Source organism: Echiichthys vipera, assembly GCF_963691815.1.
Source record: "Echiichthys vipera genome assembly, chromosome: 1".
Taxonomy (NCBI): Eukaryota; Metazoa; Chordata; class Actinopteri; order Perciformes; family Trachinidae; genus Echiichthys; species Echiichthys vipera.
Window position 1 is genome coordinate 24,315,016 of NC_139826.1, and position 21,315 is coordinate 24,336,330.

A 21,315-nucleotide genomic window follows, 5' to 3' on the forward strand; every position below is an offset into this window, starting at 1 on the left:
ATGTCACATGGTGTTCCCATAGAGAAACTGCATCTGGTTTGTTTAAGATGCACATACCTTCTGAATTGAATGCACTCTAAATATTATACCGGTAGTTTGCCTCATAGCTTTGTGTACAATTCCATGATCCCTGAAATGTTGTAGCTTTGTGAACGAATGACAAATATTGTGACTAAAGCCACTAAGTAAGCCAGCTTTAAATAATCATTCATCACAATTGAATTATTGTTACAAATGTATTATGTTTCTTTAACTGCAGCACCTTATCTGTGTTGCTCAGCATGTGCGGTTGACTTTGAGTGTAACGGAGTGTGCAGACTTCCGGCAATTCATTTTCAGTGGAAACTGGTGACATGTGATGGGCGTGATGCGCTACAAATCCAAGTTGAGCATCTAACAACTAACTATCAACTAACTATATCAACTATCAACTGCAAGTCAAGGACAGTGTAGCTGGCCACATGAGTTTACGGAACAGCCTGCAACTTAGTGTTCATGGCCATCATGTGCTTTTTCTGCATGTCTTCTAAATGTCTTGCAAAATGATTCCCATTTTTCTCTCAACACATTATTCATTTTTCTCCTCACACAGGTCGAAATGAGCTGATAGCTAGATACATCAAGCTTCGGACCGGGAAGACGAGGACTCGAAAGCAGGTAAGACATAGAGGGCAGACGTCTCTGTTGCATGAGTGTCAGAGGGCTGTCAATCTGAATGCGTGCACTGCCGACTGTTGCTTTTGTTTTCAGACAGAGAATAACACAATGCTTAGCTGTCGAGGGGACTTCTGAGGCTGACAAGTCCCTGTCACTGCTGTGTTGCATGAACAGATGTCCCTGGATTATATTACATTCCCCAAATAAATTGTTACTTATAAAAACATACTGTGTAAGAACTATAGTAGTAGTAATAGTAGTTTTAAAAGCTAGTATCTACTTGTGCAGCCTATCATTCAGCCTATCAATTCCTACAGCAAAGCAGCTACGTACAATAAATATAGAAGTGTTTAAAGAATAGCCACAGTAGCTTAACAGTGCAAGTGTTCTTCCTCATGACTAAATCATGGAGGTCGTGCATTTGGTCGGAGTGGAAGGAAAGTAGAAGCCTTAATAGATTGGCACTGAGAGTGCATCCTGTCTTCTGCAACAGTGTGCACTGCAGACTCAACTCTCAACAGTACAACGCAGATTTCTGAATCAAGCTGGGATGACTTTATTAGACTGAGCTGTAATATGTAATGAAAATAATATAGAATTCATGTCTCTAAATGTTTCTCTTACATGTTTATCTCACAGAAATTGTAGTACTGAAATAAATAAAAGGGAACAGTTGATTCTTGTATTCAAATTAGCTGATGATGAGCCGCTCTCTGATTGCTTCAGTAACAGTATGAAACCCACTGACTGATCTTCCCTGTAAACAGAAAATCCCCTGTATGACCACTGGCTTGAATGACAATGATAGAGAAGCCAGTGTCTACAGCGACATTCGATCACTGTGTGAATTGATCAATCTGGAACAGAAAGGCCGTGTGGTTTCTCTCTGTGACAGAATCAGAATAAGAGAGAGAGAGTTGTTTACAGCTACACCAAGAAACACCTATTTCTGCTTCTATTTCTATTCTTAGTATCATGCACGTAACAAGTACTTTCATTTTAGCTGAAATGGTAAATCGTTCAAGATTAAATTTATCAGCAACAATTTTAATATTCCGATAATTATTTGTTGTGTCTTTTTAATGCCAATTGGTCAAAGATTCACCAGTTTCAGCTTCTCCGATGCAAAGCTGTACTGGTTTTCTGAGTCTCCTATAACGGGAAACTCAAAACCTTTGGATTTTGGACTGCTGGTCGGACAAAGCGAGCTGTTTGAATGTCAACTTTAGGAAACGTTTCCAAGCCTTAACTAGCATTCTATTAATTCAAAACATAGTAGTCAGTTTAATCGAAAAAGAAAACAATCGTTAGCAACAACCCTAAGCTTCATGATATTTTATTATTTGATTTGATTATTTTCTTGATTGTTTTGTCTGACATGTCAATACCCAGTATAATTTCCCAGAGCCTAACTTGACATCTTTAAATGTCTTGTATTGTGCGAAAAACCGTCCAAATCCCAAATATGTTGAATTGATATTGATACACAACACAGAATATCCTCACATGGGAGACACTGGAACCAGAGAATGTTTGTGACATTTTTGGTTGAAAAGTTGCTGATTCATTTTCTGGTGATCAACTAATAGACCAAAAGTTTCAGCTCAAGTTTAAGTATCAACCTGAATAGCAAGAAAATGTTATGAAAATGTTAAATATTTACCTGCAGAGGAAGCACTTAAACCGCTTTACTCCTGCACGACAATAGCGAATAGTGTCAATGAAGACACCCCTCAAACCTTTCATCAACACACATTCTTCTCTTTCTTACTGCTAGTTGCACTGCTGAATGTTTCATGTGAGAATATTAAATAATTTTGCACTGTGTAAACGTTGGGGAGTAAACTTGGCCGGTGAAATGCCTCGTCCGGGTCCCGTAAGAATACTAGACTAGCCAATTCTAATTCAACACACAGCAGATCACATCTGGGTGCTCTTAATGTATGCTAAAGGGGCCTGCATCCTCCTTAATCAGTTCACTTAAGTGACGACAACACACAGTATAAGGCTTTATTGGCTGTTAGCTTGGTGTGTGGTTCAGAGATGCTTCTGTTATGCACATTTTTGTCCATCAGCTGTCTGCTAAACAAAGAAATGTATAATCCACTTTGGACTTTTATGGGTTTTCCTGTTTTTTTATTTTTCCGTTTTCTCTTTGTTTCTTTTTTTTTTAAATGGAGGTGTCTAGTCACATACAGGTCTTAGCAAGAAAGAAAGTTCGAGAAATCCAAGCTGCCATTAAGGTACGTCTGGCTTTGCCCAGTTGCAGGGGGCTTTTCATTGCCATGGTTACAGGCTCTTCCTTTGTTTTCCTCCCCTCCCCTACCCCGCAGGTGTCTAGTCACATTCAGGTTCTTGCCAGAAGGAAATCTCGTGAGTTTCATTCCAAGCTAAAGGTATGCGCTTTTCTGCTTTTGGGCTTGTTGGTTGCCGTGCGACTTAACTTCCTGTTTCCCGTGGTGACAGAGTGAATGCCTGGTGCTCTGATTCCTGCTAACCCAAATCTTCTGCTGACTGTAGTCTGTCCCCTTTTTCTATTCCCCCTCTACCCTCTCAGTCCATCTTTGTTACCCTCATTCAGACATGCTGTCACTGTCCTGTCTACTTGGTTTCATGTTGATTCACTTTTCTTCACGGGCCTTTGACAAGCATATGTATACTCAGACCATAACTCAGTATAGTGAAGAACCGTTTTAGTAAAATAAATATTAAATGGATTTATATCAAACACTTTAAAGCAAATGGTACTTAAGGTTCATATGTTTGCCTTTTAATTATACACAAGCCTGGATTTCTGATGCTGATGAAAAAAATCTGATAACTATATATTGCCCAATAATCCACAACAATCTTTTAAATCTTCTATATGTTTTTGATTGAATTGTGTCCAAGATAAATTATGTATTGAGGGAGACATTTTACAGTGAAACATGACTAAGAGTCTACAGTCCTGTGAGGCTGTACTTAAGTGATATTCCGGTGTAAAATCATCTCAGTGTCTTTTTTTTGTCAAAAACACTTATCAAATAAGCCATTGAGACATTTTTTTTGTCTGTAATGCCGGTGAAGGCATTAAAATGGCTTTTTTAACCACTAATACTGCTCAAAATAACACCAAATCTGCAGCAGCATAAGAGTCCTTACACATCAACTTAAGCACCAACAACGTAGTTAGTGAACCCTGAGTTTATTAAGAGTGATTTGAAAGACTTACCTACTGGCCCCGGTGGCAGCTCCTCTCGTAGTAAAGTCCATTCAAGTCGATTACCAAATGCAATCCAAAAGGACGGAGCCCCTTGATGCTTGGTTTTATGTGTAGGGACTCTTATCGTGCTGCTGCAGAGGTTTGGTGTTATTTTGAGCCATTTTAGTGGTTAAAAAAGACATTTTAATGCCTTCACCGGGCTGCCCCAAGCTAATCGTGCTAGCCGCATTCGGCTGTTAGCGACTCTCCAGGATTTCTCCGTTAATAGTTGTTACACGAAGAAAAAAAATGTCTCGATGGCTTATTTGATAAGTGAAAAAGACGCTGGGATGATCTTACATCGGAATTTCACTTTAATGGGGATTTTTTAACCTGGAACCTTGCTACAATGTAATCAGATGGGGCACCTGTGCACCGACAACATACGTCCACTAAAAGTATTTGTTTTTGCCATTGACATGCTCAGATTGACACTATTTGTGTCTGACTACATTGTCGAAAGACGGGGAGAAGTTGCTGTTATCCTACCATGCTTTCAAATTCAGCTACTGATCAACATAGTAACTTTAGCTAATAGCATTAGCCTACCTCCGCTCTGCCAACAGCACTTTTCTTTAGGAAAATGTGCTTTGGTAGGATGTTTTCTCTTGTTGTGTATCCAGAGCTATTAGGATCCATTTGTAGCACTACTATTAAAAATATTTTAGATAACACAAAGCTACGCTTCACAATACTCTCCCGATCTGAAGTTACTCCGGTGTGATCCGGCAACATCCCGTAAGATTTCAGGACAAGATTTCAGAAAAAGAATTCACTATCTTTCCATAATACAGTCAGACACTTATGATTACAATCTGAGCCTGTCAGTGGCAAAATTAAGCATTTTTAGTGGACGTTTTGCTGTCGGTGCACAGGTGTCCCGTTTGATTACATTGCATCCCTGCTTATGCTCAATACTGGAACAATTTCAAAAAACATTGTTGCCATTAGTCACTTGCACAGAAATACATGGGGACATAGGCTCCAGGTAAAAAAAAAAAAACAAGATTCCCCTTTGAGCACAGCAGAGTTTTGAGATAAATGTTAGCAGTTATAATGTTTAATATTTAATGTTTTTTATCTGGTGGAGGATGCTATATGAAAAGTAAAGGTTCAGCAAAAGTATAACAATTCGCCTTGAGGGGAGGAGAGTTTGTACCAAATTTCATGACAGTTTTGCCAAAACCACAGATATGAGTCTCAAGTCTCTCTCTCAGTCCATCCTGAAGTTTTGCATCACATTTCTTGGCAATCCATCTAAAATATGAGATGTTTCATTCTAGACAATGTGATGGACTGATTTATGGATCTTCAGACAAAAATTTAAAAAATAATAATAATCTCTGCTGGTAAAAACGAACAAACTATTTAATCATGACATTATTTCTTAACAATGTCAAATATTTTTTACATTTCTGTACTGCAATTTCTTGTTACTCATCGGCTGATGTAAACACCAATACTGGTTATTATAAGCGAACACCAGCCCAATTCTCATCCTGGTTTAATAACTGGTCAGGCTCTTATTTTTATTCTACGCATATTTGTAAAAATTTAGTAAAACCACAATCGAAGTCTCAAAGTAATGGGAAGCATGCTGGCATTGGCTGTTGGGGGAGTGGCAGAGAGCTAAAGGTCCTAGGAAATCATTCTGATGGCTGACTCTTTCTCTCTCTCTGCTTTCTTGTTCTTCCTTCAATGATAACTCCAGACTCGCACAATGCCGTGGCTGTCAGCCGCTTTCCTTCCTCCCACTTCAGATTTCGTCAATTCGGAGCATTGTTGACGCTCATTTCAGAAGTAGTGAATTCTGTTAAAATCACTGTAGAATATTTTTCTAAAATGGGAGAAAAGCATTGTGAAAGAAGTCATCTTGAATAATATTGACCTGTGATTTAAGGTATTTTATGAAATAATGCTTGTATAAAGAAGTCACTCCACCCATGTGCCATTTTCCTCATTTGGGAACCGACTATACATTTTGACTAACACTTTGCTCCATTCAGTTTTCAAGACACATTAATGACCATTAATCCTGTGTGTGCTAATATATGTGTGTGTGTGTGCGTGTGCGCGTGTGTGTGTGTGTGTCAGGCAGGCAGCTAGCCACATGGATGCCTGGTCTTTCAAGGGCACAGGCTACTGTCTGAAGAAAAACAGACAGCTTTTGTATGAACCCCTGTCTTTTCTCATTTAAAGCAAATTAGAGTTCAGGAGCAAAGAGAAATACAAAGGGGCATCAATGAAAACCTGCTGTTTCTGGTCTCATTTATGGCATTTCAGTGAAATTACAGTCATTACGTTACTGTTCTGTTGTTCTGTCTTGAGTGATGACGACTGATCAGATTGTAAAATTATGGAGAGCAAGACATTCGCCACTGAGACCAGGGATACTTTGTAAATACAAATAATGGAAATTCCTAAATTTGTTTTGTTTTTTATTCTTACCCATATTTGTCTGAGACTTTTTGATGCAGACTTAACTAACAGTTACAATAAATTAATTTACAAAATAAATCTGTTTCTTTGCATTCAGGTTACAAGCATGGTAAGTATTTATCTTGTGTTTGTGATACTGCTTCAGCTTTTATTAGGGTCTGCCTCATCCTTCAGCTGCTAGTTTTGCATTTGTGCTCCTGCCATAGTGACACGATAGCTGCTACCCTGTGTTTTCCCAGTGTAGTGGCGTGTCTTTGTGTCATCATACTATTAGCTTGCTCCACCGGCATCTGCTGCAAGCATGCTAACCTTAAGCTTCTGCCGCCAGTTAGTCTGCATGGGTTTGCTAGTGTGTATGTGTTGCCCTAGTGTGCATTTAACAGAGTTGAGTATGACTTTAATAACTGTGCATTCATATTAACAAAATACTATATCTTAAACAACATACAATGTGCAGTGCATTTCTGTTTGGCTTTTGTGGCTCTCTGTGTTAATATGGCATTAATTAAGCATGGCCATTTACAATTAATATAGATATATCCTGACAATTTAAAAACCTCTTTTCCAAAGATTAAAGAAAGATGAACTAAGGGGAGCTGTGAAAGTCTCTTAACCAAGTGGGACTGGTGTCCTTCAGTTTTACTTGAGAAATTCTTTATAATGTTTAGATGTGTTTTGACATGTGGACAAATGCAGCATTGATAGAAGTACTGCTGAATGCTTTTTTTATTTTTAAAAAAACAACATTTTATTGGAAGATTAGTCAACAAGCAAGCTTCCATTTAAGTGCATACCACTGGTATTGCATTGTATATTAGAATTCAATTGTCATTGTTTAGCACATTCCTGTAAAACACTTAAATAGTGATGCACATGCATCTTCTTTTAACCTGTCTCTAGTTTACTGTTGAGAGAGAGGTCGCCGGTGCTTTTAGTGTGTTGTTTGGAGTCTGTATGTTTGTACCTCTGCAACATGCCCAACCTCCCCCTTCTGTGTGAGTGCTAAGCCTTTTGTGACTGCTGTTAAAGGACCAAGCCGTGAAGGACAAAGCCCTACAGAGCATGGCCTCCATGTCCTCGGCTCAGATCGTCTCTGCCACGGCTATTCACAACAAGCTGGGCCTGCCAGGCATCTCGCGCCCGGCCTTCCCTGGAGCAGGGGTAGGAGCCTTGTCTGCACCCCACTATTGATCCATCCTGTCCAGCTTCACCCAGGGCAGCCATGGGGCCAACCACATCGACACCCAGGCCAAATCACATTACACACCACAGCTTTGAACAACTGCCCCTATCAGATAAGCACATGATCAAAAGGAGTGGTTGTAAAGATAACTACATCTACTGAAAAATGAGCTAAGATCCATTTTGATCTTGTTGCAAACAGCTGCTCACAATTGTCTGTTCTTTGCTGTTTGTTTTCTACTAATATATGTAATTCTCCAGTTATGGCAGGGCATGATATCGGCTGGCCAGCCAGGATCCTCACAAGAGTAAGTACCATATTTAAGAAAAATTAACTTTACAAAAAAAAAAACTCTTTAAAAGATTCAATATAGTGTGCAATAGTAATGTTTTTTTTCTAATGGGTCTGTCATTCTCTGTTCCAGTATTAAGCCTTTCACCCAGCAAGCCTATCCTATCCAGCCAGTCACAACAGCCATTTCAAGTAAGTAAAAACTATCAAAGAAAAATTACCCAAAAATGTACATCACACTTTCTACAAAAAAACAATATATACTTCATATCTTCGCCCTTTGGTTATTAGAAAAAGGTCTGATAACATGCACAACATAGTAAAATGTGGTAACTATTTACTATGTTATAGCTTGCTCCATCTTAACATGTGCATTTCCTTGCTTGTTACAAAGCATTTACAGAACTCCTAAGCGGTTAAGCGTTCCTTTAATCTTACTGTAAGTATTGGCAGAGTTTCTCACTGTGTTGATAGAGAAGTTGAAAGGCTTGGGAGATAGCAAAAAAACAATAAAAGCAGCTTTTGATACTTTGAACCCACCTTCATATCCCCCAGATCACTTTCTCCACAATGTAGCTCAAGGAGGAGAGTGAATGTTGGGATTAGAGGATCTGGTTTGAGACCAAAATGAAATCAGTTTTAGCAACTTCAGTTTTTTATCAGTTAAGTGCGGGGGTCATTCCAAAGGGATCAATAAAGAGAAGTCTAAGTGTTGTCAGCAGCTAAGGTTTAGTTTTCAATTGTAAGATATAAGAAAATAATATTGCTCAAATATTATCAATCAAAAGGTATCAACCAATGAAAAAGCAGAAAAATCTTATCATGCGAAATATGTAGCCTCATTTCTTTCTCTAATAAGTTGCTCATATAAACATGTGCACAGTGATTTACTTTTACCCGTGGAAGGTTTTTTAGAAATTAAAAAAAAGCATTGATGAATCCTACAAATGCACAAGAGCAAATCTGTGCAAACAAATGTTTCCTGAATGATGTCCCAATGTGTTGCACTGTACATCTAAAATAAAATAAACACTTGTGTGTCTGTACTTGAAACCAGTTTTTAGGTCACACAAGTGTTTATTTTATTTTGGATGTACAGTTTGTCAATTGCTGGATCGTTTTATTTGAGGTAAAGAGGACTTTAACAAACCCGACTAATGTCCTTGAAAGCTTCCAAACAATATCTGTAACAAGACATTTATTACAGTGTCTTGGAATGAACATATTCTTGCTGTGAAACAACCCACAGACATGACAAATCATTTATTATTCTGGTGTTACTGCAGGTTATGAGCCCACAGCAGCTCCAGCTCCCACGGCACCAGCATGGCAGGGGCGCTCCATCGGTACATCTAAACTCCGCCTGGTGGAGTTCTCCGCCTTCCTAGAGCAACAGAGAGACCCAGACTCAGTGAGTGGAGCATTATAATAAAGCATGAAATATCACTATCTCATGGTGTTCATTGCCACCTCTTATCATCCAGTCCTTCCCTCTATGAATACATTGGGACATTTTCCCAGGCAGAGAGTCAGCTGAGGGAAGGCCAAAACAAGCTGAGAGGGCCTGTAGGGACACACAGCATGAAAACCTGCAGTAATAATGAAGGACTGTATATTAATCAGTTCCTTTAAAAGGCATGCCTAAACTTTACTTCAGACAATCCACAGACTCACCGAGTGTGAGTTGACAAATTAGCAGGTTCAAGTCTCACATAGAAAACTTGGTAAAGCAAACAAGAAATGTTTGTCCACATTTTGTTTTGGTATTAATACAACAGCCATTAATCTTACATTCAGCTTAATGCTTGAAATTGTTGCATTTGCCATAAAGGCTACACGCTGGAAAGGCTGCTCTGTGAGCTTTTAAACTGCTGACAGCGCCACCTGACGGGGTTTCATACAGTCATGACGAAGGCAACGAAACCTTTTAAAAATCAAATGTTACTGGTTCGCTTCGCTTTCTGCTTTTGGCTATGCATTATAGGTTTGAGGTTTAACGCACCACAGTTTTTTTTATATATAAAACCAAATCCACATATTCTCAGTTGAAAAGTTGAAGTAATAGAGCAAACGTAAATTTTCTTGCAAACTAAGCACTCACGTTTCATTCCATATTATCAATTTGGGTTGATTGCAGCTGCCTTTGATGTAGAAATATTGCTTTTCATGTGAGTGAAGACTGAATCATGCTCATCTACCATTAGCTTTTGAGAAAATAATGATTTTACTGGTTTTTATTTTATGGTTTTGCCTAATTTAATACAGAGATAAATACAGTATATCTTGGTCAGATATACGGAGATTTGTGGTTTCACAGTTTTCTTTTCCGTAATAAAGTCAGAGCTTATAAGCTTATAGCATTTGAGTGAAAGCAGTCTGGCATTGGTTTAATACAAATGAGGGGATCAGTTTGTTTTTGGCTTTAGCGGAGCAAAATGATGCTTCCTAATTTGTACATCATAAAACCATTCAGACAGCCAAATAAAAAGAAATGCTGCATAGGGTTATCATCAGGAGGGTAGACGGTAACCAATCTAATTCTAGTTACTACTTGTTTATTATGGTGGTTATTTGTCAGCTTTTTTGTATTTCAGTAAACCTCTCTGGATATCGATGCGTTATAGATCATTTTTGATACAACCTGAAATAGAGCAAGTATGTTTCTAATACCATTTATTTACTTTTTCAGTACAACAAGCACCTATTTGTACATATCGGACAGACAAATCATTCCTACAGTGATGCCCTGCTGGAGTCGGTGGACATTCGTCAGATTTATGACAAATTCCCAGAAAAGAAAGGAGGACTGAAGGAGTTGTATGGAAAAGGCCCACAGAACTCCTTCTTCCTTATAAAATTCTGGGTGAGTATTATTCTTCAGCCACAAGACTGCTAAGTATCATATAAAATGGCAATGTTGCAGCTGGATTGTGTTTCCTGCATGTTAGTATTAATATCATTGTGAAATGTTTGATGTCAGACTCAGTAACAGTCTGCTCAGGTTGTCTTTAGTGATTGGGTGTAATCAGTCTTCACCGAGAAGATTGCTCTCTTAATGTTTACAGAATGCACTCTGCTATATTTGGACGTGCATAGCAGGAGAGCTTTTGATCAAAGCACTCACTAATTCAATGTAATATCTACAAACAATGGAGTGACCTGGTTGCACTCCTAATGGCTGTTACATTGCATGTATTTCCTCCCTGATGCAAAATGCTAACTAGCGGCAGCCAACAAAGTAGGGCCGTATGCACTTGGACCAAGTCCCCTCAAATTCCTTTTGAAGTGACCGACCAATCTAAATTTCAAATGAAAGACAGAATCTGCACAATAATGAATGTATAACTGCTTTGCTTAATAAAGGAGGAGAATATTGTAGGAGGATGTCTCATCTTTTTGTATCCATAATGAACAGGATGTTCAGAGCATAGAAAGGCTGCACTTTTGGAGCAGACCAGTTCAACCTTGAAAATCAGTCTTTTAACGCAACTTCATTTAATCCTCTTTATAATCTAATTTTCAATATGGACACATTAACATGCTAATTTAGATGTGGCCAAGATCTTCTCATTTGATATGTGATGAACAGTATATGCTTAATCTCAGCAGCTCTCGATAAAGAAGATTGATATTTTTAGATATTTAAACCAGATTCTGACTTCTGATATCTCAGTTTCATACAATATTTCCAATTAGTATTTGAGAATTCAGACCTAAAACAGAGCTAAAATTGAGTAAATATTGGATAACTATCATCAAATGTCTTGAATCACGACTCAAAATGAATGATAATGTTGCTCTGTAACTACTTGATGTGTAAATAAGCGATTGTTTTCCAATACAAGCCCTGCATTCCTATATCAATACTATCAAACTATTTAGTATGCCAGAAAAATAGTTGGTATGTCCCAATTCCTAGTATGTCAAATGCAGTATGCGCAGTATGAGCCAGGGGGTCAAAGTTCAAGGAGCAGTGTTGTGAAAATGTAGTATGTCCCAATAGTGTGCACACTGCGTGCACAGTATGTACCGTATTAGGGCAACTGCGGTACATACTAAAAATAAAAATAAAAAGTATGAGATTTGGAACTCAGCCCAACACCATATCAACTTCTACTGCCCCCAAGTGATAAAAAAGCTACAAAGACTCTTTTTTTTTTTTTTTCATTTTCTGAAGTATTCCTTCCTCGACTATTAGCTTTTATTTATTTAGGTGTGAGCAACTCCTCGATTTTTTTGTGCATTGCATTTTTGGAGAATACTGTGCATCAATGGCCCCTTTTCAAAGCTAGCAGTTTTGAAGACTCTTAATATACTTTATTTTGTCACTTTTCCAGTGTGAACACATGATTGAAACCTTACAATTAGTATGTAGAAAAACAAATCGGCCAGGCTGGTATATTAGCTTATGTTTGGCTTATTGCAGATATTAATAACAAGACGTTTCAGAACCAAAAATGCCAAACTCGTTTTAAAGTAATATAGAAACATTGTCTCAATGGTATAGACTGTCCACCAGAGAGCGCTGATGAGTTAACTTTTCCAAGGGATCAATATCCGATATATTTTACGTGTAAACAATACTATTGGTAAGATTTTGTTAGTTAACATTTATACTGGATAAATCACAGATGATTGATTTACATGATGGGGCCTCAAGATATTTGTATTTGTGATCCTTTTGATGATAATTTGGTTTGAATTGTTTGTCTATACACACAGGCTTGTTGCCACTTGTTATATGAAATACCTGACAAAGGATGCTGTAGAAAAACTTAATTACTTAATTGGTTTATCTGTAGAAGAAGTGTTCATCGCCTATTCTACTGTACAAAGTCTTGCTTACTTTTCTTGTATGAAATGGAAAGAATATTTGTCACTACACATTTAGATACAATTTTTAATTGCCACTGAATGTTTTTCCCTTTTCTCTGGCTCCTAGGCTGACTTGAACTGCAACATTCAAGATGATACCGGATCTTTTTACGGAGTCACGAGTCAGTATGAGAGCTCGGAGAACATGACCATTACGTGTTCAACAAAGGTCTGCTCGTTTGGAAAGCAGGTGGTCGAGAAAGTTGAGGTATGAACTTAAATAATTTCATCCTGTGACTCAGAACGGCTAAAAGATGTGAATTACTATGAGTATCTACAGTGTACCTATGTTTATTTAAGTTATATACTACTTTAATTGATTCACCTTTTCTCTTCCTTAGACTGAATATGCGAGGTTTGAGAATGGACGTTTTGTCTACCGAATAAGCCGGTCTCCCATGTGTGAATACATGATCAACTTCATCCATAAACTAAAACATCTGCCAGAGAAATATATGATGAACAGCGTGCTGGAGAACTTCACTATCTTATTGGTAATCACCACAATGACCTGAGTGGGCAAGATCCCTCTCCAGGACTCTCATTCTTCTTCTTCTCTTTGCTGTCAGGGTGTGTTGATGGCTCCAGCTGGCTTTATAAAAAAAAAGAAAAAAGGAGAGGGGTGGGGGGTTTCACTGGGCCTTGAGATGAGTTCCTCTCGCTGGTCTTACATTGCTCTCATTCCACAGGGGATGAAACACAGTGTGAGGAGCCTCATTATCTGCAGGGGGAAAGTGAGGATAAGAGGGGGCAGGAACCCCTGTTATTAGCCATCACATGAGGCCTTAAAGTGTCATTCAGCACTGCTGAGAGCAAAAAATAAATAAAAAGGACAGGCAAAGATCTTTGCGTGGAGGTGTGCACGCAAAATCGCAACCAGGGCACAAAAGCATCTTCAGCTTGAACAGGTTCATAGGATCTATATTCATCATAGATTTCCCAAAAGCATCATGTTAGAAATGATCATAGATTGAACGCCTCCTGTCTGTCTGTACAAGGCTAAGAGACCTGAAAAGGCTCTAAAATCTGCAGGAGGGGGATGGCCGGTGGCTGAGTGGTTAGAGTAGTTGGCCCATGTAAAGGCAGAGGATTCAACTCCGACTTGCGGCCCTTTGCTGAATGCCCCCCCCACCCCCCTCTCTCTCACACCACATTTCGTTTGTCCTATGTAATAAAGGCTTGAAAAACTGCCTGTAGGAGGAACTTAAAATGACACATTTAAGTAAAGTTTTGTTGTTTTTGTTAACTAGTGCTGCAGTACCATTTAAAACTGTCCCTGTTTGGAAAGAGCCGACTGCTAGGCCTCTGGTATAACTGCTTGCAGCTTTCTCATGAACTGCTTATCACACTGCGCTTCTTTGAGTCATGAGCAGTACACCTGATACCCTGACATAGTTGTGGTCCTTAGAAATGCTAGAGTAAACGTATCATTTGCTAATAACTAGCTATTTGGGACCAGGCTAAAAAATTACTGTTTGAAGGAGGGGAGGAAAAAAAAACACTGTAAACTTTAGAGCTGTTGTTATCGCGAAACAGGACTCTGAGCTTTTGATTCTCTACTTGTGTTTGCCGTTTTGGAAAATATGGAAACTCCGTCAATACTTCTACTGACTTCTCTTGCAGGTGGTGACGAATAGGGACACCCAGGAAACACTGCTATGTATGGCGTGTGTGTTTGAAGTTTCAAACAGTGAGCACGGCGCCCAGCATCATATCTACAGACTGGTAAAGGAATGAGAGGCTCTGAGCTTCTCTTCTTTTAATGGATTTAACCTCAAGACAAGTGGCAGTGCCTCTACCTGAAAGTCTCACCTACAATGCTTTCTGGTCATGGTATCGGGTGAAGTCAGTTGTCATGAATTTGTTTTAAAGTGTTTGTTATTTGACTGCAGCTGTGAATTGCGGTACAGTTGTTTTATGTTTAAATACGAGAGTTCTCGTTTAAAGTATGTTGAATTGGTCTCTGTTGGGTATAAATGTGGCCGTTTTTTAAAAGAATTTCCTAGATTAATTTGGTAAATGGAAATATGTGTTGTCTTCTGCTTTGTTATTTAGACTAAGAAAAAAAGGATGCTGGCCTTTTCTTTTAGAGGCCTGATGTGGTCTGTGTAATATGTTTGAGTGTGTTTCCATACGTCTGTATTTCATAATTTGTGAGCGTATATACTGTACATATACAGACATGCATCCACAGCAAATAGATTTTCCAAAGAAACTAAACTTAACACAAAACTACAAACAGTTGGAAGAAAGTAGTTATGAATATTGCAAAATTACTGCTATTTCTTTAAAGAAAACTCAGCTTTTAGTAGTATATTTATACCTGTTGAAGCACTCCAAGTCTTGGACACTAACAACACAATGAATGCACTGTGAAAACACTACAAAACAAATATTTTGCCTGCATCTGCTCCATACATGTAGAAGTCGTACTACCTGCTAAGCATTTCTGTGCTGCTTCAAGTCTTTTCTCAGTGACAACTGATAGGAGAATTTTTAGGTTTAGGACAGATAAAAGTGCTGTGAAAATGACTCAAACTGGACTCTCATCTTGTCCAAAAGCACTTTGTTCTCCTTTCTGGACTTGCCTTAGTGATGCTTACTTTTTTCTGTTAGATCTGTGGTTTTAGGACAACACTTTAAACAATCATAACACTATAAATCATGTGTAGACAGCAGGCCTCGAGCCCTGAAAGACAGAATATTGTTCCCCAGTGTGCTGCTGCCTTCACGTTCACACTATGTTCACATGTTTCTGTGGCCTACGCTAATCCCGAGCCTTAAACATGTTATAGCTGTGAGAACTCCAAAAGATGCCACTTAAACTGTGATCTCTTTATGTGTGTAAGAAATTCACAATACTATCTGCCAAAGTGTAGATGTACAGTGCCTTAGAATACACTTTAATATTACCCTTTGCTTTGTTTTAAGTCTAAAATCAGTTGTGTGGATCAGACAGGCAAAAATAACTCACCTCTTTATTACTTGGTACATCTTCACATCTGAGAAATTATGTTTCGTATAATTGGTACACTCCTAGAAATACAGTTTGTTGTTAAAAGGCAGAACACTTATGTTAAATTAAATTGCAAACATCTACAATAACACATTTTGTTTCTATCCAACGCTGTAATGTGTTCCTAAAATATCCACCTTTTTTGTAAGAGTGTACTATAAGCACAGACTGACTGCCTTTCCTGTCATAAAAGACCAAAAATACAGAGATACAGTCAGTCTTTTGTACTGTCCTGCATGGTAGCAAGGAAGTGCCTTTGGTTTGAAATTTCCAGCTTCAAAAAGATCAAACAGAAATTAAAATGTAAATGTTGCTAGACCAAAAATGAGACATAAGTGAAACCAATCACCACATTGCCTTTTTAAAGGATTGTAATGACAGCAGGAGAAAAGCTAGTTACCGGTTAAACAAATAAATAATTAATACATTCATTTTATCACATTGTAAATTGATTTCACAGATTCATTTGAAGATTTCTTTGCATAAGGTCATAGACTGAAAGACCTACTGATAACGTACAGCCGCTGACTGCAAGCAGGATGTCAACTTGTGTGAACACCGCAGCTGTTTGCATCGTGCACACTTGCAGGTTCAAGTGTTTTTGTTTTTATTGGAAACATTATGGTTTCCTCTCCTGTGACAACGTGCTTGCACGATGTGAAAACCACAGAAAACATGTTACCTTTGATGCAGACATAACTGGGATGTTGAGGGAATGAAAACGTGAAAGATTATTTAATAGTAGTTCTACACTACTAATTCTAAAATAACTTGTAATGTGGTTGTTTCCAAAACCCGTTTGAGACGCTGTTTCAAAAACTCATTTTTCATAACTGCTAGTGTGGACGAGGCCGTAGAGGTTAATACTTTTCACCCTGAGGACCATAGCTACTCAGACATTTACTGTTTTACAAAAACATTATAATCATCTAAAGTATTTTAATGGAAGAAGTTCTAAATAATTGCAGACAATGTCTCTGGTGGATACAGATAAATCAATCATTCAGTATTTTTGCCACAGTCCTGTGGACAATGTGGAGTTTTTTTTCTTATGTTTACCCTGTGTATCTGTTCACATTTAATGATTACTTAGTGAGATGTTTTATTATTGTACTTGTATACAGTTGTACTTGGTTTTGTGATGACATCGTATATTGCAAGCCCAATAAGATGGTAATGATGTTGCTGCTGCACTGCTGGTACATTTTGACATGTCGTTTCAACACTAAAACAGCAGGACTGATGCCTTCGATGGCACGAATGTCTGGTGGACCATTTGAATAGAAAATGGACACATTAAAAAAAATAAAAATAAAATAAAAATCAGCAAACCCGAGGAATCATGCTACAAACATATCAGCAGTTTGGCTCTTGTTATTTGTAATTCTGTCGAAAGAGTAGGTACTGGTACCTTTGTTTTATGACCATTTTCAGATGATGGCTTTAAAGTGATTTTTCACATAGCTCACATAGTTGTCATACACACATTTGGGTTTTGTGTGCAGACTTGTTTTTTGTAAAAAGGTGCTTTGTACAAAATTATATATATTAGCTTTTCTTGGTACAGATGTGATATCTTTTCGTATCCATGACAGTAAAGTGTTGGAGCAAAGGAGAGAAAAGAAGCTCTGCTATGTTTCTGTGTTCTGCATATGGTCTTGTCTTTGCTCCGTAACATTATGATGCCTTCTTGATAATAGTAGATATTTTGTAGCTTTCTAGATACTTTGTATGTATGCGATATTGAAGTTAAATAAATCTGAAAATATATTGGCTTGTTTTGTTGTCACTTCAGTCAAACAGTTAGCGTCAGCATGGTGCTTATGCAACCAGAACCATAATTTGAGTATTCATTCAGAAAGCAGTGTTACATGATTCTGTGTGGACTGAGGCGCCATTTAACTCCATAACTGCATAAACCTCACATCAACAGTAGATGGAGCCTGTCACTTGTTTTATATTTAACTGTCCGTGTTTCACATGAAAGACAACATATTTTAATGTGCACTACTGTTGTAACAGAAACCATCACCAGGGGGAGACATTGTTTAATTATATACATTGTGACCAGGCAACAGTAAATATTATATATTGTGTAATTAAAGTGCAGTCACATAAAGCTTTTTAAAGCAAACCTTTGGCACCTTAAAATATTTTCCTGAAAGCAAAAATAGTTGAGAGAAGAAATACTAACAAATAAGAGGTCATTCATTTGTGCCATCATTCATTGTGTTAGCCATCCTACTCTCACCCAGGGATGGCGTCAGGAATTTCGGGCCTCATGGAAACTTATCACATTGGGCCTTCCACAATCAGCATGCCAACTAAAATAAATAACTAACCACACTTCCAGATCAACTCTTCTGAAACATAGAAGGTTGCAAAAACATTGTCTTTTTTATTGACTGAGTTGTTGAAAAACTACAATGCTGTGTAGGCATGTATGTAGTATTCTGCTCACATTAGGATTTAGTTATTGATACAATAGTAATACCCTATAAGAAATATGTAAAGGGCCATCTTTTTCAGTCTTAATTTGATTTTAAAGATGAGATTAAGCTAGTTTTCTACACCCTGACTTTGTATTTCTCTTTCTGTCTTTCTCATAGTTTCTCCATCCTCTTCATGTACATTGTTACTGCTAGGACCGTCTTTTGCCTTTTCCTCAGCTTCCACACTCTGACAAAACTGCGTCACCCAAAGAGGTCCCTGGCTCTGTACAGGGTACATTTTAAATATAAACTTGCTGGCTACAATTTTAAAAGAAATGCAAACTACACAAAAGAAAAATATAAACAGCATTAACCCTGCAGAGTACTGACCCAGTTTCTTAATGCTTAAAACTGCACAGTATTAAAAACAGACCATATGCCGTTTTAGTTTAATAATTCCATTGTTTGAATTGTTATCATTTGAAGGTTTAGCTACTAATTTTTCATAATATTAAAAAAGTAACTCCCACCCAAGACATAGCCATAATCAGGGATAGGCTACTTACAGCAGACAAACCCTTACAAAAATACCCCTTTAGTAGCCTAATGACAAACTGATTTTTCAACACAATACTGCTCGGTGTTCACCTCCATCTTCGTGTGGGATTTGGGCTGGCTCATTGCAACGGGTGCTGAGCTGGAAGCTGCATAAATTTGGCCTGGCAACAGCCACGGACAACTGATTGAGCATGAATATCTGTAGTTTTTATGTCTGCTAAATAGTCAGTATACTTTCTACATATAGAATTACAAAAAAATATAGATAGTTAAAGAATGGCCAAATGTTGACAAAACACTAAGCTAGAAAGTTAACTTCCCCCCATTCACCTGCCTTTCTTTGAGGAAAATTGGGTGACAAAGTTGCCCTCTCATTTCTCTTTTTCTTGCCTTGCTTTTTGTTTTTGAAAACCTGATTTAACTTTTGGAAAGTGCGCTGGCACTTCTCACTTACTGACAGTAAGTGTCGTTCCTCGTCAGCTTCCAGGGGTCCGTTTCACAAAGCAGGTTCAACAAACTCTGAGTTTTCGGTTCCAGGACAGCTGATTTGAGTTAGTTTGATCAACTCAGGGTAGTTTGACCCGGAGTTAAGCGCGTGCACCACAAGTAAAAAAAGACAGCATCAATGGAGCCCTGATTCGACGAGTCACCATGGCAATGGGGAAGGGGAGGGCTATGTTTTTCACCCAACTGGAATTGGAAATATTAATGCGCTCATGCGGTGAGTTTGAGCATGTTTTTCGCCGAAAGTGTAACACCGCTGCAGCAGCAAAAGAGAGGGAAACGGCGCGGGAGAACATTGCTGCTCGGGTCAGTGTGTACGTTTAAATGTAGTCCTTTGCAATCACAATAATATCACAGGGGAAACTGCTTGAGTGGTAGTCTATTAATTTATTTCATTTAGGTGCAACCCCGCGGGGCAGAAGTGCACTTGGCAGCAGCTTAAGATGAAACATAAAAACATTGTTCAAACAGGTAAAACCTCAGCACAGTCTCATGGTGAAGCCTCATTTTGAGCATGTTTTACATTGTAATGTAAATATTACCGTAAGTGGCTGTTTTATATGTTGTATAAAAAACTCCCATTTGCAAAAAACGCAGCGCAACACACAATATCTGCTGGGATGTGAGAGGATGACTTTGGTTGTTAATGTTGGAAATGTAAGGACGGATGAGGCTGTGTATGTAAATGATGGACTGTGACATGAAACGGTGTTGTGCCATATTCAGCACCCCTGCCGTGAAATGCACCCCCTCGCATTATAGGTGATATTCTGGATCAGAAGGCTGTTGTTTCCACCTATAGGGGTAGTTTATATAAAGGTAACCACATTAAAAGCACACACTTTTGAACCTATGAATTGCAAGAAAAGCTGGGATTATATTTAGGAAACGCTAAGTCAAATACATTCAACTTGCTCAAAAGATCCATTTAATTCATTTTGTAATTATGGCTGCAGTATATTTCCACAGAACATACAAAAAGGTGTTGGTTTGTGTTCGCTATTAGCCAAGTTTGTGACTTTAAACTCTTTAAAATAGAAAATAAAATAAACTACTCCTATAGGTGGAAACAACAGCCTTCTGATCCAGAATATCACCTATAATGCGAGGGGGTGCATTTCACGGCTTGGGTGCTGAATACGGCACAACAACTACGTCTATGCGCGGTCTTATAATCATCTCCCGACGAATATTTAATTCTCTGCGCAGTAATGCTGCACCTTCATCCACGGGATCGTTATCAAAAGGACATGCCATGGTAGTGAAATAGTCACCACTTAATATAACTTCTAATGTAGGTCTACTGAATGATTTTTGCAGTGATTTTCTGAAAAAACAGACAGAACTATACTACGCCAAAACTCGCCCGCTGACTGAATGAATGAGGAAATCAAACACCGTGTGTGGCTGAAAGAGGGCGGAGACAGAGAGAAACTCGAGGTTTGCTGAGAAAAACCTGGTCCCGACCAGGTTAGGTTCAGAGAGCATGTTACCATGGTAACTGACCGAGAGTTTAAGTTACCTCTGTTTGTGAAACAGGCTAGTTACCCCTCTTTCTCTGGTTTGAGTTACCTCCCTTTGTGAAACGGAAAACTCAGAGTTTCCCTCATTTCAGGGTTAACAGACTCAGAGTTTTCACTAAACCTGCTTTGTGAAACGGGCCCCTGGACAGAATTAAACCAATTCATACAGAGGCTCTCTATAATCCTTTTCTTCGGGGGAGAAAAAAAAATGGAGCAAACCATTATTATTAGTACATTTTACAAAATATATTCCAAAATTGATAATAGGTGAATCATTTAAAGTTGAAAAAAATTCCCTAATGTTCGAATTTTTAGAGCCCCTGTCAGTAACAGGCCCTGTACAGTGCCCCTGCCTACCACAGAGGCGGTGTTGAGTATTTTGCTGTTTATATGTCTGTGGACACATATTGTCACCTTGATAGCATCATAAGTGTGGTCCAGGCAAGGGCACCTGAAGTAGAGGGGGGGGGATATGATAGGGCTGTCCTGTCACTTTACGCCCCTGGCCTGATGGTGTAGGTGAAGAGTGAATGTCAGATTTAGAGGATTGTGCATATGTGTTGCATTTGCGTCATTTTTACAAGAGTCTCCAA

The 21,315-nt window shown here is 38.5% G+C and overlaps 1 protein-coding gene across 2 annotated transcripts in view; it reads left to right on the top strand.

Annotated features, from left to right (window-relative positions):
- Positions 1-17,463, top strand: part of tead1b (TEA domain family member 1b) — a 35,074-nt gene extending 17,611 nt beyond the window's left edge. The window contains exons 2-12 of one of the 2 annotated variants that reach the window (XM_083913625.1): positions 593-657; positions 2,991-3,053; positions 6,438-6,449; positions 7,370-7,501; positions 7,784-7,830; positions 7,948-8,006; positions 9,101-9,225; positions 10,504-10,677; positions 12,757-12,897; positions 13,031-13,183; positions 14,313-17,463. In XM_083913625.1, coding sequence (XP_083769751.1) covers positions 593-657; positions 2,991-3,053; positions 6,438-6,449; positions 7,370-7,501; positions 7,784-7,830; positions 7,948-8,006; positions 9,101-9,225; positions 10,504-10,677; positions 12,757-12,897; positions 13,031-13,183; positions 14,313-14,426 — 1,085 coding nt within the window. In that variant the 3' untranslated portion in view covers positions 14,427-17,463. Of the gene's footprint in view, positions 1-592; positions 658-2,990; positions 3,090-6,437; positions 6,450-7,369; positions 7,502-7,783; positions 7,831-7,947; positions 8,007-9,100; positions 9,226-10,503; positions 10,678-12,756; positions 12,898-13,030; positions 13,184-14,312 lie in introns of both variants that reach the window. The other variant, XM_083913626.1, reaches the window with a different exon arrangement.
- Positions 17,464-21,315: the final 3,852 nt, after the last annotated feature.